Below are 16,018 nucleotides of genomic sequence, written 5' to 3' on the forward strand. Positions count from 1 at the left end.
CAAGGGAACCTTGTATCACTCACAAGCCCCTAAACATGCTGTGACTTGGATAGGGGGGGAGGTGGTGGTGGGATAGAGAAAGAAAGAGAGATACTCTGACAATACAAAACAAATCGAGACACTGAAAAGTTGAGACGAGCTCTGGAGTAAACCGATGTCTTGCCAAGAAATATTATTTATATTCTACATTTTAGACACATAACGTGGCTTTAGCATGCTTAAACAGAGGTTGGACATCATGGATACCACGGAACAACATCACACTGTTAACCGTGAACATATGGCAACATATATGCAATAAAGGTTCATCCATCATAATGATAATCATAAACTGCAGGATTAAAGTGTGATGGTTACGACCTGAGACAAGAAATCTGAATAAACCACACACTACAAGTTCATTTACGAAGACAGCTCAAGAAGGCCTCCCCATTCTCACCAAGATACAGCTGTCAAAGCAAAGTCTTAAGCAGATTTTAAATCATATAGTGTGTTTAAAGCTGTACAAGACTCTCTGGCAACACTGCTCAACTGCCAGGCTACATAGACTTAATTCATTATTTTACACTGCTTTTCCTGAGTATGATTGACTTCTCAAGGAAAAACCAGCAACCAGCATGAAATACTTCATTGACTTAATCTCTAGTATTTGGCTTTATGTAAACTGACAAAATATCTTATTACATCCCATGTGCCAAACTGGGATTACTTTTCTTGGCAAGTTTTGGGTCATGTAACGTAAAGTTTTTCCATTTGTTCGATACATTCTCTTTGTTTATGTATCAGTTGAACGTTTTTCTCCCAGAAATGTCTTTGAGACGAGTGATGAAATTACTCAACTCTGACAGAGTTATTCTCTCACAATTACGCTTTGATATGAATTTGCCAGCAGCAAACTAGTCTTCAACCACAATTGAGAAGAAAACCAATTCATCAAACCACTGAGGTGTGTTTCAGAGAAAAGCCTCAGTCAGATAATATCATTTGAGTTTCGTCCATGGCAGACACCCTGTGGCTATACGAACACAAATCAATCAAGCTCACCAACTGAGGGTTTTCCACCCTCATCAAAGGGCCAGTCAGACTCCTCTGAAAGTTTCAGAGAAGCCTAAACACTGTCATTAGGCGCAGTTGTTACTGACAAGATGGTGAGAGGAAGCGGCCGTCAAGGAAGTAAATGAGCGCAGGTGTGTGAATGCTTCATATCAAGGTGTTGGGTTTTACAGACAGGGCTGCGGGATGCTATTTGCCTGAGCTTGGTTCCCATGGTGACACATTCTTGAGGACTATTTTGAAAATTCAAAAGTGGACAATAAGGGTTTGCTGATTTGGAAGAAACAGAATTAACAAATTTGTGGTGGTGGTTGCTTGGTTGGTTTTGACATGCACCTTCTCAAAAATGCAGCTATGTGTTGGTGCTATGGTGATACTACATAGAAGCCTCTACAGCTGTGATTGGTCAGCTAAGGCTGCTCATGTTTTATCCTACATGTTTCAAGTACTCACACTCACTGCTGACACTGAAAAAAGTGTAACAATCTTCCCTTCTCATTAACACCAGAATGCATCAATGTTTTCTCCTCTACCAATGCATTTTTTAGTGCAAACTATTTCATGATATTACTTTTCATTTACAGTGCAAAAAACTCTTGTCTTTCCCTCATGTCAAAACATGTGTGAAGAATTACTTCTCGTATATAAAAAACTGCATGTCAATGTAATAACTCAGCACGTGTCTGTTTCAGTACAGTGGTGGTACATTAATGAACAGGATAAAATCCAACACTGGACTATAAATCAGTTCCTTCCCCAGATGCAACTATGGCAGGACCACCAAGACATGTTGACAGAGACGCATTAATGTGGTTTTCAATGGCAGTTTCAAGGGTTTCTGTGTGGTTAGAAAGAGCTCAGCAAAGTTCAAATTATTCTCACCTGCCAAAACAAACCAAAATTAAAGAGCAGCTGCCTCAAGTTAATAACAAAAATCCCCCACAAACTGATTTGATATGAACAGGTCTTAAAACAACACTAGGAGGTAATCAAACATGTCTCTGGGAGACAAGTCTATGTAATCCAATTGTTGTATTGTATTTGTTACTTGGACTCAGGTATCGGTCTTCTTAATTAAGTCCTTTAACATAGCACATGTGGGTTATTGTCTCCTCCATAACACATCAGACATGAGATTAGGAGTAAGTATTATTAACAGGTAAAGGTACAAATCTAAAATGAGCTACGCATGAGCAAAAAAGACAGGCAAAGGCAGGGGACGGTTTATTTTCCAACCAAAGTAAATGGCTGATGAGGAGCACAGTACCGAGCACTCAGGTCTCCACTGTTTCTGTGCATGTTCTGATTTGTCACTGACAATAGCCGGCAAACAGAGGACCTGTTGTTATAACTCCTAGCCTCAAGTCCTGACACCTTATATGACACAGCAGTTGAATATAAGCAGTCAGAGATCAGCCACTGGGTTGCTGACTGAGGCTTTGTGTTAATCTGTTCATTAAGAAACCAGTGACCTGTCTCTGGTTCCCTGAGGTGATTGAAAGACCATCACCAGGTGTGTATGGGTAATGAAATCAGTCCCTATAGGGAAAAGGGTGATAGAGGAACAACAACACAGCAGTGGTATCTGTTCCTTCCCAGCTTTTCAGCTCTCAGGCCTGAGCTGCCTCTGAGATTCTAGGTCAGTAGTGGCTTTTTAAAGATATGATATGGGCCTCAGAGGAGTTTGGTGCTGCTAAATAGGCCTGTAATGGCCTCTGACACTCTTAAAGAGGATTTGACTTTTTTAAAAATATGACTTTGATATGTAATATACTTGAATTAGCTTAAACACAGCTTATTAATAACTACATATGATGCTGGCCAACATTGACACTAGCATTATTACAAGTCTTAGTGCAGGTGCTGAACAGGAAAATGTGCCAGATGTACCTGATTTCAAGAATTTAATTTGAATCTGATTTCTTTTGTTAAGTGACACACCTGGGTTCAAATAACTGTCTACTAACACCATCAACAGCAGTAAAATGGACCAATGCAATGCTACTCTTTAAAGTTTATGTTAGATGGTGGTTACCAATATTATGCAATCTTGTACTGATGCTTCTCAGAAATATGTTACTAACAGCTGAAGAGTGGAACAGTAACACAAACACAAAGCTGTAAAGTAATGCAGCAATACTGGTACAATTAAAGTGGGGGGCAGGCGGTGTGGTAGGGGCACAGTCCTCTCCTGTACAGAGGCCCCATCATCCCTACAACCGCCCCTGCTCACTCACTTCATAAAAAGCTTCGTGCCACAGTGGGCTTGGAATCACATTTTTAAGCCTTTATCTAAACCTACAGAGCAGTGCCTACATCCTACCGACATGCAAGAGATAATCAGCCAGTCATCATCAGTGTTTTGAGGGCTGATGAGAGGCCAGCTCACTGCAGGATGACAAAGTCAAATGCAACAGGGGCAGGCAACGTGTCGTGATTGAAATTCTCCCAGAACAAAAACTCATTTGTGTGATTATTGTTCACCAGGCTCGCAATGAGGCAAAAATCCATTCCACATGATGCATTCATTGTTTTCAGCCAAACATGCACCAGGCCCCACAGCAGCCACGGCTACTGTACAATGGCCCTCACCAAAAACAACTGAAAGCCTACTGCAACATTCAGGAGGATCTCTTCCAAATATGTGCACTATGCTGTTTGGAATGTTAAGGCATTAACGCAGTTAGGTTATGTCATTACAAGTAACACAAAACGTAACTTTATTTGTTTAGATAAGTTACTCAGTATCGACTTTCTAAGACACAAATTATTACAGGAATGTTACATTGCATAAGATTAAAATACGAATAAATTCAACATATTCGTGATAAATACACTACCAAGCAACACTATAAGCCCCGAAAGGAACTTCACAGGAAAATGATTGGGATTTTCGTCCGAATCCGAGTCAAATCATCTGTTTGAGTCACCTTTCAACAGGTGACGAAGCAATAAAAAGCAAACTGCCGTTTAAAATGAGAAGGCGCTGCAGATACAGGTTGCAAAACAGTAACTAAGGCCACACAATGACAACAAAACACCTGCGCGAACGGGAAGCAAAGTGCCTGAGGGTTGGTTTTGTATTTAGTACTCCGTGACTCACCTCTATCCATTTCTGCGCCTCTTGAAACGCGGACTCTGCGGCCGACTCGGTCACAGGGTGATGCTGATGAGACTGTCCTATGTCTGCAACCGGACTTGCCATTGGCGAAGAAGCTCAGCTCTTCAAGTGTTAAAGCCTGTTAAAAATGTGTAAAAGCAGCTCAGTGCCGCGTTATTCCACCGAAATTAGTCGTGAACCGTCAGGCGTCAGTCAGCCCCGTCTACTCCGTCGGTTGTAGGTGTTGATGTTGCAGCAGCAGCAGCACCGGCGAGGCAACGGACCAGTTGCTGCTCTCCGGTATCGCTCCTGTTGGAGTCTGTGGGCAGACAACCAGCGTCAAGTCAGCAAGAGTCTCTCGTTACATGGCTTCCGGTGAAGGCGCTCAAAATAAGTTTTAGTGGATGACCATATTGTATCATGGGGGACATTCAAATATAACACATTACATTGCATGCTGTAACAGACACCAATATTATCACACCCTTTAATGGAGTTTATCAAGGAAACTGTAATGTTTATCTTATTTGTTCAACATATGCATTTCTCACACACTCAAATTACCCCCAAAACTCCTTCAACAATACTATAAACACTTCACTTTTACAGAACACACAATTTAAACGAGAACAAAAAAATATCAGAAATCAGAAAATAAAAGTCCTGTCTCCCTCTCCAGGCAGTTTGATAGACAGGAAACTAGTCTCCTCATCTGTCAGGATGTTCCTTAACGTGCTAATTAAGCTAAAAAGGGGAACTTTAAGTGTGCTTATTCAACCTTCCAAGTACAAACGCCATAAATCCGTGCTATTCCTGTGGCTAAATAATCGTCATTTTTACATCTAGCTAACACTTCTAAGTTAGCCTTCATTAGCAATGAACTAATGTTAAACGAAAGTCAAGTAAGCTAGCATCTGATTCTGAAGGACAAACAGTAGCAAGACGCTACAGGTTGTCTCTCAACACTGAACCTACCGCCGGGTTGAAGTCATTTCCAGATTCTTCCTTTCCAGCCGAAATGAAACATATCCCATTTGTGGCATAATTAATGGGTATTTGAGGTTTTCAAGTTGCTGTTCTGTATCTCAAACTCACAGATGTATTAAGCTCAAAGTTAACGCACAGTGTAACCGGAAGTAAATATATGTCTTCGTTTTGGCGGTAAAATCGCGCCCCTATCTCTGTTTCTGATTGGCTTACCCTGATGTCCTTACCTTAGCCGTGACCAATCATCACTTTCCATGCGTAAACCTGAATAACCCAACCACTAAGGGTAACTAGTACTAGCCAATCAGAGGCAAGGTAGGGGCGGGTCTTCACCCACTTCAGGTTTGGTAGGAAAATTTTAACCACAAACCAGAAAGAAATGTAACCGGAAATTACACAAATATTTATTAATATGTGAATTCGAGAAAGAAAACCAAATATATCATTCTGTCTTATGAAAACAAGAGCCAAGAAATTCAAGACTCTTCATCTGTTACAGGTGCATTTCATATTGATAAATAAGGATATTTCGTGTCTTAATGTATCTTAAATGTATGCTCTTCACATGTTCCTTTTCATACTTCTTTTCATACTCAATACACACCCAGCTAAACATAATGCAGTAAGAGAAGTGTATCTCTTATTTAGCTTACCCTGATTGATATAAGTGAGGTGGACAAAAGATAGAAACATCTGTCCATATAAAAGAATGACGTTTGATGCAGAACCTGCAACGTTTGTTCCTGTAGCAATTTGTGTAGGCTCTTATTTTGATAGCAAACCCGCCTCGGTTCCGGTAGAAATCTGGCAGTTTTTGGCTAACTTGACGTAGCCGGACTGACAGGACTTGCACACCGCAGTATGGTTCACTCCAATGGCCAAAAATACACAAAGCAGCGCCGCTCCACTACCAGCCAATGAGGGCAGCAACACACTGGGGATCTCATACCCACTTTCACTATATGGGGCAACTGACAGAGCAGAGTGTTCACTGATTTAGAGCAAAGGAACACAAAACTGAGGTTCACCTGTGACTGCCAGCTATTGAGGCAATGAACGATTAACTAAATCATGGCCTGCTATTTAGAAAACATGAATATTAGTCAATCAGCATATTCTCATACTTCAGATCAGTTTGATTCTGCCAAAAATGATGGATTCTGTGATTTTATAAATCACTATTTTGCAAATAAAAAGTTGGGTTCAGCCTGCACCAGACTTACACAAGAAGATTAATAATGAAACTCTTAACACAGAGGCTACTCTGAACAAGGTTGGAAAACTTTATTAAACTTTGCCCCCCTGTCTTACCCTACTTATATATTTATTTATTTATTTATTTATTTTTAAATAAAAGCTCTAATCCACATTTTGCATCAGATAATTCCTCTAATGGCCATGGGCTATTTGTTAGATATACACTATAGGAGGCCTTAACATCTTGATGATGCCAGTCAAGACTTCCAGGTCTTGCAGACACCCAGTATTGTCCACGGGGTTGTAGACATTCTTACATCTTTGCTGACCTCTTGTGGAAGAATGCAGCAGTATTGAAAAGCAGAGGGAGGAGCTTTCCCAAACAGGTCTGCTGTGTGTATCCAGCTGAATCCAGTCCCCACTCCTCTCCTCTGTCTCTCAGGTGTCTACTTCCTGGATATGAAAAACAGTTTAGTGTGGCTTTCTCTCCTGTTGAATTTCTCCCAGAAGATCTATGTCAAAGAGAAAATCATGGTTTGCTTTACAGTAGGCTGGCTGTTATCACATGTTGCTTACATAGGCTACTTGACTTACCGGGGTGACAGTCCCACCTGTGTTTGACAGGATGCACTCTGAACCTGGACAGGCAACAGGGCAGCTCGGTAAGAACCATTACCACTGTGTTATTACTTCTGTCTCAGGAAATCAGTTAAATTTTCATATTAAAATTAACATTTTCTTTATTTATTTAAAATGTGTTAATAAACTGTCTGTATTCTTCAAATAGTGAAACACCATAAACTATACATATACTGTACGTTATCTATTTTAGTTAACTGACAAATCTTGAAAAAATCTTGGTGAGATGTGTTTGTTAAAGTTAATTCATAAAGGGCTACACATCCATTTAGGGCATTGTACAGTTATTGAAATGTAAAGAGTGAGTGGCCAGTCTCTGAAAGGATGGCTGACTCTGCAGGTTTTCATTCCAACGTCACAGCAGATGAATTAAGGAAAAGCCTTTGTTGTAGTGTTTGACTGTCAGAAACAACTGCAGACTCTCTGCCCTCCACAGTGCATGGTTTGACAATCCTGCTTTCAAAATGTGACACTGACACACTTTTACTGGCTCCAAGTAAAATGGCACAAATCATACTTTGTTTAATGTTCCCCTAATGCTATCTGAATTGGAAGTATAACTTGTGCATGCCAAAACACAGATTGTTTAACCATTAAATTTGTTCACCAAAAAGAATTACAATATACTTATACCATAGTGGATGTTTATTGCAGCATTAATCTGCTGAAAATAAAAACTTGGTTTTGCCTTTTTCTTGCCAAGAATCAGAAGCTGGATCCAACAACAACCACAATCAATGAGATGAACCTCTCAGAATGGTACTTAAAAATCAAACAACAACAATATGTCGTTTTTCTGAAATCTCATTTTGGAGAGAGGTTTTCTAACTCAAATGCCAGATTTCCACAAACTGATCTCAGCTTCTCCCTCTTTATCCACAGGTTTTGAGGTTTCTTACTGTATTTCCAGCAGCAGTTCAAATGTGGCTGATTGCTGTTTCCGTCCCACTGCTTCCTGCCATCATCATGGTATCCAGCCGTTATCGTGTCAAAGTCTTCAAGCTGTACCATCAAGCTGTGGCCTGGGTGCTGAGGATGATGCGAGGGAGAGTGTGTGTTAAGAGCACCCATGCCTTTGTGTTCTCTGAGTGCACCCATGGCAAAGCTGACAGTGTCCTGGAGACCTTTGACCTCTATGCTGAGACACACCCCTCTTTATGCATTGGTCCAGAGATTGGTAAGTAAGCAGTGGAATCACTTTATTTACCAAATGCACAAAGTCACATGAAACTGTCTTTGTGATATCAGTGCAAACTAGTACATGAATTAAAACATATCTTAATATTATACTTGACTAACAACTGAAAGTCCTTTAATCTAAAGGCTACAATCTAGGGTATAGATCCACTGGAAGAGAGAGAGAGAGGAGCACAATTTGTTGTGTTTTGAGATACCAGTGGTTGACAGGTGCACACATCCAGGAGCCAAGTTTAACATAAATTTATTTGCAAATCAAATATCATTCAGGCATGAATTTCCACATCCCATGACCATCTCTGAGGAATTAAAGGGGTGGGATAGATGAAAATAATGCTGCTGTTATTATGGATTTGCTGTTGATGAAGCTTCCTGAGAGTGGCGCTCTTTTCCCTTCCTTTGTGCCATTGTGGCTGAACTCAGGCAGCTCCATTTTTTTCCTCCGTTTTGCTGTCAGATAAATCTGAAATATACAGCACATTTTCTCAGGCAGCGTTTGGAACAGCAGTAGTAATTGTTTTAATCCGGTGGCTATATGTTGAACCAGTTGTTTATTAAGGTTGAATAAAATTGATAATTTACAGATGCATTATGAAAAAGTCAAACCATATCCATCAGTCTTAACTTCCATTCATGATATCAACAACATTAATAATACTGACAATTCTGTAAGTAATTCTAATTACTATGTTCTGCCCACAGGCAGTTTAGTAGAAAATCATTAAGAAACTGCTGCTTCCATGTTTACAGTATATCAGCCTGCATTCTACATTTTGTATCCATTTTCTCAGCTTAATAACATTTGTACCTTTAAATTAAATAATCAATCTTGTCAGTTGTGAATGTTGACTTTCCATATTAGTAGTTGGTAACAAATACGACATGAGTTTGGCAAGTTCTACTGCATTAATTTCTTATGCTATTGCAACATAAGGTAACATAATTAGTGAGTGAGTGGTGTCTTTATCAAGACAGATACTGGTTAAGATTAAACACTGCATATGGCTCTAAATTCCAGATCCATCCCACTGGCATCCATTTATGTTCAAAACATCCTCTGGTCTGAGCCAACAAAGAAATGAACACCACGCTTGTTTTTCTCAACTCAGGTGAGGCGTTGGATGAAGTGGTGAGGCGTGTCCGTCCCTCTAGGGTGTTGGAGCTGGGGATGCACTGTGGCTACAGCTCAGTCCGCCTGCTGCGTCTGCTGCCCCCTGCTGGCAGACTGATCACAGTGGAGCTGGACCCACTCACAGCAGATTTGGGAGAAGAAATCATCCTGGTGGCTGGCTTCAAACACTCTCAGGTACAGTCAGGAATGATCACCACAGTCTGATAAAACATAGCGTAGCAAATGGATTTTAACTTCCTTTCCTCCACTCTTCTCATCCTCTTCAGTTCCAGGTGTTGACATCTAGCTCAGCTGAGGCCATCCCAACCCTGCGATCATTACTTGAGCCTGATCAAAGGACCAGTGAAGGCTTCAACCTGGTGCTAATGGACCATGATCCCCAGCAGTACCTTCCAGACCTGCTGACTCTGGAGAAGGAAGCGCTCCTCTGCTCCTCCGGCTGCTCCGTCATTCTGATCAACAGAAGAAGAAGAGCTAAGGATCTCAGAGAAATCCTGGATCACATCAAAGCGAGAGCAGACTTCTGCTGCATCAAGACAGAGCTTCAGTTCATGGTGGAAATCCTCTACCAAAGGGAAGATACTAAGGTAGAATGTGATGACAAAATCTAAAGATGTGGGTGTGTGATTTCAGTTTGTGTCGACTAATGGTATTAAAGACTCAACTATTACTTATATATATACTTGAATGAATGACAAGCAACAACTATTAAACACAAGTAGAAAAGCCTTTTTTGTGCTATGGTGAAAATCCTTGATGTATTTACACAATGACTTCTTCTCACAACAAAAACAACAAAGAAAAAATGACTAGATGTAGAGCACAGAATAACCACTTGATGGCGCACTCTGCTTTTTAAAAATATTGGAACTCAGGCACTGAACTGGTTTTGACCAAGCAAATCCTTTAAAGGAAAATGCCACCGGTTTTAAGAACTTGCATGTTTTTTCTGCACCCCAGGGCTGCTCAGTAAACACAAGTAAACATCTTCTCTATTGCTACAAACAGGAAAGTCAGTCTTTGAATTTGCGATGTAAATACTCTTATATTTCCTGATTTATTTATAATGAAGTAGATGATTCACAGCCGTCTTGTTCTGACACACACTCACTCTTGTGCATGTTGTGTTGTTTACTCTCAGACCTCAGCATCTGTGTTTACAATTAAATAAATAAAGCATTATTGGGGAAATTGCTCCCAGCCGATCTTTCCCCCCTTTTCACTAACATCAGCAATCTAAGTGGCTATAATGTCTGAGATTCAGTGTTCCATCAAGCATCTTAAATGAGGAGAATCAGTGTTGTCTTCTGGGTAGAACTCAGGTGGAGTTTTTTCTGAATCAGCCTCTAATGGCACTGCTGAGGGTTTCAAAGCAGCTGGAAAGTCATTACATGGTTTAGAGACAATTTAGTGGTGAATTTAAATAAATAATATTTGTGCAATAACACGATTTAATTAAATGCAATATTTCCAGGAGCCTCAGGGTGGGTCCACACTCCAGGTCGCAGCGTGCTGAGTGTTGTAGTGAGTAAAATGATACAAACTAAAAGAGCTCACTGCAGTTAAAGAGAGATAGATAGAAAGAGAGAGTCAGGGGAAGGGGTGTATGTTTATGAATTAGACATGGAGGTTAGGTAATACACAGAGAGGGATGAGGATGCTGTAAATACATCCAGTTTAACTGTTCACTGTGAATGTCTCCACAGAGCAAAACAGGTAATGGTGCTGGCAGAATTTGACGAGCTACATGAATACTTTATAATCTCATGCTTGGATCACTATTTGCACAGCAGGGGAAATGGCGATTGCCTTTGTTGAATTAGACTTGTTTCCAGGAAACTCTGATATGTTTAAGGTTTGTTTGCCACTGGGGTTGTTCATTATGTATTAGCTGAACACTGACTGCTGTCTGACATAACCACCCAACCCTCTGTGCTACAAGGTTACATGGATTTCAGTTCAATATGAAGTAATAATGGGAAAGTAGACTACAGGCATCAGGTTACTGTTCTCTCTGGTAAAAGTACTTCTACTATGGAAAAATTGAAGAACTATAATCAACCAACTGATTAGTAGACAAAGTTAGACACAAAATCAGTGCCAAAATATAACTACTTTAATTCCAAATTAAGACATTCCACATCAAGACAATTTGGAAAAAAGGTGACGCCCACTCAGAGCAAGTGATTGCCTGCATGAAAGTCAAAGTACTGAATATTAGTATCGCTAATTAGCAATCTGGAGCATTTCACTTTGGGAAAAGCAACATTCAGGGTGGGTGTAATCATCTGTGAGGATTTTTTTCATCCATTAGAAGGAGTTTGCAATTTGTCTTTCGCTGAATGAAAGAAGTAGTCTTTAAATTCTGTTTTCTGGCAGAGTTTGTTGTCTTTGTAAATATTTACTGCAAGTTGTGTTTGAATTATGGACTGATACTTCCATTTAATACAGAAAAACAACATGGTGTAATAGTTATTTGACTCAGCTCTCCTTACTATGCTATGAGCCAGATTTGCATAAGTGAAAAGAAAAGCAGGAATATTTTTTTGGTCATAAGATTTAAACTTATGCCCAGCTCACAGATACACAAGCAGTCACATGTTGGTGGCCTAGTATAATGCAAATCTACACATGTATCTTGTATTTTTGTGAACCAACATGCTGTTTTTTATGTTAATATTTACTAATTTGGTTGAATTTACCTTCAGTCAGCTGTAATGTACTACAAGATAATGGCTTTTTGATACTAGACATTTTAGAGACACAGCATTACAGTCATGTTAGCTGTACCTGACATGTCCCCAAATGGCCAGTATGTGTATGTAATTACACAAAATAGACCAACCGTAATGATTGCTCATTAGCTTCCACCGCCATTTCAGCTCAGATAATCTCCCTGCTTCCCACAACGCGAGTGTTAGAGCCAAGACGTGGTCAATTTCTCAGCTGTCAGAGGTGATTTAACATTTCCTTGCCCTCCTTTCAGAGCACCACTAGTGTACACAATGATGTACAACCAAATGTAAACACCATGCTCTATGACCACCCAATCCCTCACCCCTCCCTCCATGTTTCCCTAAAAAGAAATCCCTATTTTAATGGGTTCAATTTCTGGGTTCCTCCTTCGTCAGGCTATGAACTGCTCTCTGTGCTATGGAGGCTGGATAGCGGATGTAAACACAGCTTTCAATTTTAAATCAAACCCTAAAAGAGCCACACTCCGCTGCCCTCGGGCTCTCTGCACAAAGGCCCTTCATACTCAAACACCCCACATCTCACTGCTGGGAACTTCTGGCTAGCTATTCACCAGGATAAATTCACAACTGAGACAGAAACTTCCTCAGTAGCTGTGAGTGTCAAAGTTATGCAGAGAATGTTATATTCATCTTTTGTATTGTGTCAACTGCCATGCCAGCTATGATCCTATACTACACTTAAAGTAGAGGATTGACAGTGTGGACAGTTTTGTAGGATTTTTGCCATAACATTTTTCTCCATTAACATTATTTCATCAAACATGCAGATTTAGATCAAAACTGTGATATTCTGTTCTCTGTACATCAAATTACACAACAGAGCAAAAGAACTGTACGTTTATGCTGCTGAATCAATACCTCCTCACTTCCATCTCTTCAGGGTTGATTGAAGTGGAAAAAAGTCCTCTACACTTAATGAGACTAGAGTGTTTTCTCACCTGACAACATGGTTTGTCAGTGAAAAGTTTCTGACAACAGACATTGTCACAGTGGAGGAGGTCATAATAATGTACCTCTTAAGAAAAAGGCAAAAGTGGAGGCAGCATTGTAGACGACAGTGGTCTGTGAGGCCATTAGATACATCAAGACATGTGGACGGAGAATTCTTTTAACTAATATTAACAGAGAGTTTCTTTGTCGTGTCCTACGGTCGTGCCTCGCTTGAACTATTGGCTACACTGCCACGATTTTCTGTGGTACTGCTCCATTTCATCTGTATCCATAAGCTGTCAGAAAACATGCACAAACACGGATGAAATGAACACAAAGTATGGAGAAAGGGCTTTGTCCACCAACAAGAACAACACATGCTTTCTGCTCTTACACCGATATATATCAGCAGGATGACTCTGATGACATCCAAAACTGTCACAAATTACAGCTGGAAAAACAAGTCCATTTCATGATGCGATAACTTGTTGGTTGGTGTTAAGGAAGGAGTATGATGTGGCTTAAAATAGTCATTCCTTTGACATCACAGTTACAATACCAGCCACTTGGTCAAGGTAATGGAACAAGACATAGTTAAAAGTCCAGTGTTTTGCTGACCCACTCCTCTACACTGACCTCCTACATCTGCAGATTTTGTGTTTCTGTAACAAACAGCACACTATTTCCTCATTTGCTCCTGATGGACAAGAGGCATAACTCCTCCAGCTGCTACAGGGCTTTGGTACTTAAACGTAAACAAGTGCTGTTTTGGACACCGGCTGAAACAACTGATGCTGTCATTTTTCGTAGGAGGACAGTCTCTCTTGTAAAAATGAGCCATCTAGGCATTTGAGCAAACAATGAATGCTGTCTATTTTCTAATCAGGACAGTACCCAGCTGTATAAAGTCGTTTAAATTTCAAACTTCAATGGGTCAGATTGTGTGGGGCTATTTTAATTGAAATGAGCATGACAATTTTTCTTACATTTAACCTCCAAGTAGCTTTCATTCTGTGATTAGTGGGGATAAAGGTTATCTGTAGGACTGTTTACTGTGTCACATTTTACTAAATTTAGATTCTACTGGACTTCATCAAACTATTATTTTTTTCAACTTACTATACAGGATTGGCAGACACCTGCAGCACAGCAGCAATCCTCTGTAAGGTAGTGCTGTTTTATGTGCCGTTTTACATTGGGAAGTCTAGCAACATAAACACTTGTTTACAGCAAAGTCATTTTAAATTCACACCATGTCTCTTCTCAGGCAGTGAAAGAACAAAGCCTTCCTCCTGTGCGTCTGGTTCATCAACTGGAGTGGGCAGAGCGAAAGGAGAGAGGAGACTCCTGATGGCCTCTCCAGAGACCAAGGGACTTCTATATTTGGTACACTGCGATAGCCTGCTCCCCCCACCCCCACCCCCTCTGTTCACTTCAGGGTTGTGTAATGATGTTGTATCCTCACATTTGATTGCTGTCACTTGAAACTGTTATTTCTCCAACATGTCATCTTCTCAGGAGTGAGGGCTGACTTATTTTTAGACTGTCTGATGTGTGCTTTTAAGATATTATAGTCATTTTAAAAAGACTTTAATAGGCTTAGGGTTTGTAGTGTGTATGGTTCTGTACAATGTATCTGTGTGTCTATAGTACATATCTATATATCTATCTTTCTATGTATGGCTGCAGAGGGGAGCATCAATGACTCTTTAAGTAAAACTTTATTTTAGTTGATATAAGATATACTGCATGATTAAATTTAGATAATTAGCTTCTCCCTTATGTCTTTTCCCTCCCACCTCGTTTCCTTGACACTTTTTCTCACGATTTCAAATTAGCGATGGTGAAATATATCCATTGGCTCAACAGATTATTTGCAAAACCAACATGTTTAATTAAATATTAAAGTGATTGAAACACCTGTGAGATAAACACAGACTTGAAAAAAGACGGCTCAGCTGAGCCATGATCAAATTAAGTTGGTGACCTGGTCCTTTACTACAAATCACAGAAAAGCTACTGAAAAATTAAAACGCTAAAGTTAGGTCTTTAAATCTGTGGAGGGATCTGACGATGTGCAGTGACTCTACCACCTGCCTCTGACCCAGACTTCAACCTGCAACACACACACACACATACACACACACAGGCATTCACACACATACCCTCCCTGTGGAGAGAGGGAAGATTGGGAGAAAATAGACCTCCCAGCATGTGGTGTCTTAAGAGGGTTGAAGCCTCTCAGAATGTACTTTCCCTCCTCCTGGTTGAAGAGACCTCCTACACTTGAGATTTTTATTTTTGGGGAGAATCAAGACATGCTGTCCATGTCTCATAGTTCAGACATTAAGAGCATTAGTTTGGTGCTGAGGAAAAACTGGACAAGCACTACTACCGTCCTCGATAGGGCAGTATTACAGATATGTTATGGTGCTGTTTGGAGCTTATTTAACTCTTTTCATCATTATAGTATTCACTCTGACACTAAATAAATGAAATTTTATTTACATATTTGCTAAACACAATAAAAGCTGGCTACTTGCTAATTGAATGTGTGTTTGAGCAACACAAAGTGAATTTTTGATGAACTTGATAACATTGAAGAGGTTTCACTTACTCAATCCAAGGCAAGGTAAAATCATAAACTTAAATAACATTGTGTGTTTGATAATCCTAACCCTGGAGCACAAATACAAATGACTGCTTCATTCGTCAACACTGTGTTATTGTTTGTTCTTTCAGTTATATTGTAGAGGTTGAAGCCTCTTAAGTTAAAATGCTGGTAGGAGGCAGATTGATGCCTGACTTCGAAAGAAAAGAAAATCTAGTATTTATTTGTTTAGCACCTGAGTGATAAGGGCACAAAGACTGTCATTATTTATTACTGCAAATGATGCATTTTACTCCAGTGCTTAAGCGGTGTGTTTGTTTCTGTGTCAGTGTCAGATTATGCTTTTACTGAACTGAATTTTTTTTTTCTTTCATGCTTCATGTTGCCACACCTTTCCAATTTCCAGTAATTGCCCC

The 16,018-nt window shown here is 40.0% G+C and overlaps 2 protein-coding genes across 4 annotated transcripts in view; one reads left to right on the forward strand and one right to left on the reverse strand.

Annotated features, from left to right (window-relative positions):
* The window catches only part of LOC108901506 (LIM and calponin homology domains-containing protein 1), a 151,057-nt gene that overhangs the window by 114,197 nt on the left and 20,842 nt on the right, over positions 1 to 16,018 (reverse strand). Inside the window, exon 1 of one of the 2 annotated variants that reach the window (XM_051072546.1) lies at positions 4,157 to 4,487. The exons of the other annotated variant lie outside the window; for it this stretch is intronic. Coding sequence (XP_050928503.1) covers positions 4,157 to 4,258 — 102 coding nt within the window. The 5' untranslated portion in view covers positions 4,259 to 4,487. Of the gene's footprint in view, positions 1 to 4,156; positions 4,488 to 16,018 lie in introns of those variants that run through there. 2 annotated transcript variants of the gene reach the window in all.
* Positions 6,767 to 15,814, forward strand: LOC108885712 (transmembrane O-methyltransferase homolog). Of its 2 annotated transcripts, XM_018680129.2 has the most exons (7): positions 6,767 to 6,999; positions 7,680 to 7,735; positions 7,859 to 8,153; positions 9,283 to 9,479; positions 9,572 to 9,892; positions 14,118 to 14,158; positions 14,259 to 15,814. In XM_018680129.2, exons 2-7 carry the CDS (start codon positions 7,733 to 7,735, stop codon positions 14,263 to 14,265), a joined length of 864 nt encoding a protein of 287 aa, XP_018535645.1. In that variant the 5' UTR covers positions 6,767 to 6,999; positions 7,680 to 7,732; the 3' UTR covers positions 14,266 to 15,814. The 2 variants fall into 2 exon arrangements, with proteins under 2 accessions (XP_018535645.1, XP_018535643.1); XM_018680127.2 differs by lacking the exon at positions 14,118 to 14,158.

This window comes from Lates calcarifer, linkage group LG8 (assembly GCF_001640805.2).
Source record: "Lates calcarifer isolate ASB-BC8 linkage group LG8, TLL_Latcal_v3, whole genome shotgun sequence".
In the NCBI taxonomy this organism is placed as follows: domain Eukaryota; kingdom Metazoa; phylum Chordata; class Actinopteri; family Centropomidae; genus Lates; species Lates calcarifer.

Bases quoted from the DNA above. Each gene is read 5' to 3' on its own strand.
- LOC108885712 (XM_018680127.2), top strand. The intron at 8,154-9,282 runs GTAAGTAAGCAG...TTCTCAACTCAG, and splicing joins ATGCATTGGTCCAGAGATTG to GTGAGGCGTTGGATGAAGTG. The intron at 9,893-14,258 runs GTAGAATGTGAT...GTCTCTTCTCAG, and splicing joins ACCAAAGGGAAGATACTAAG to GCAGTGAAAGAACAAAGCCT.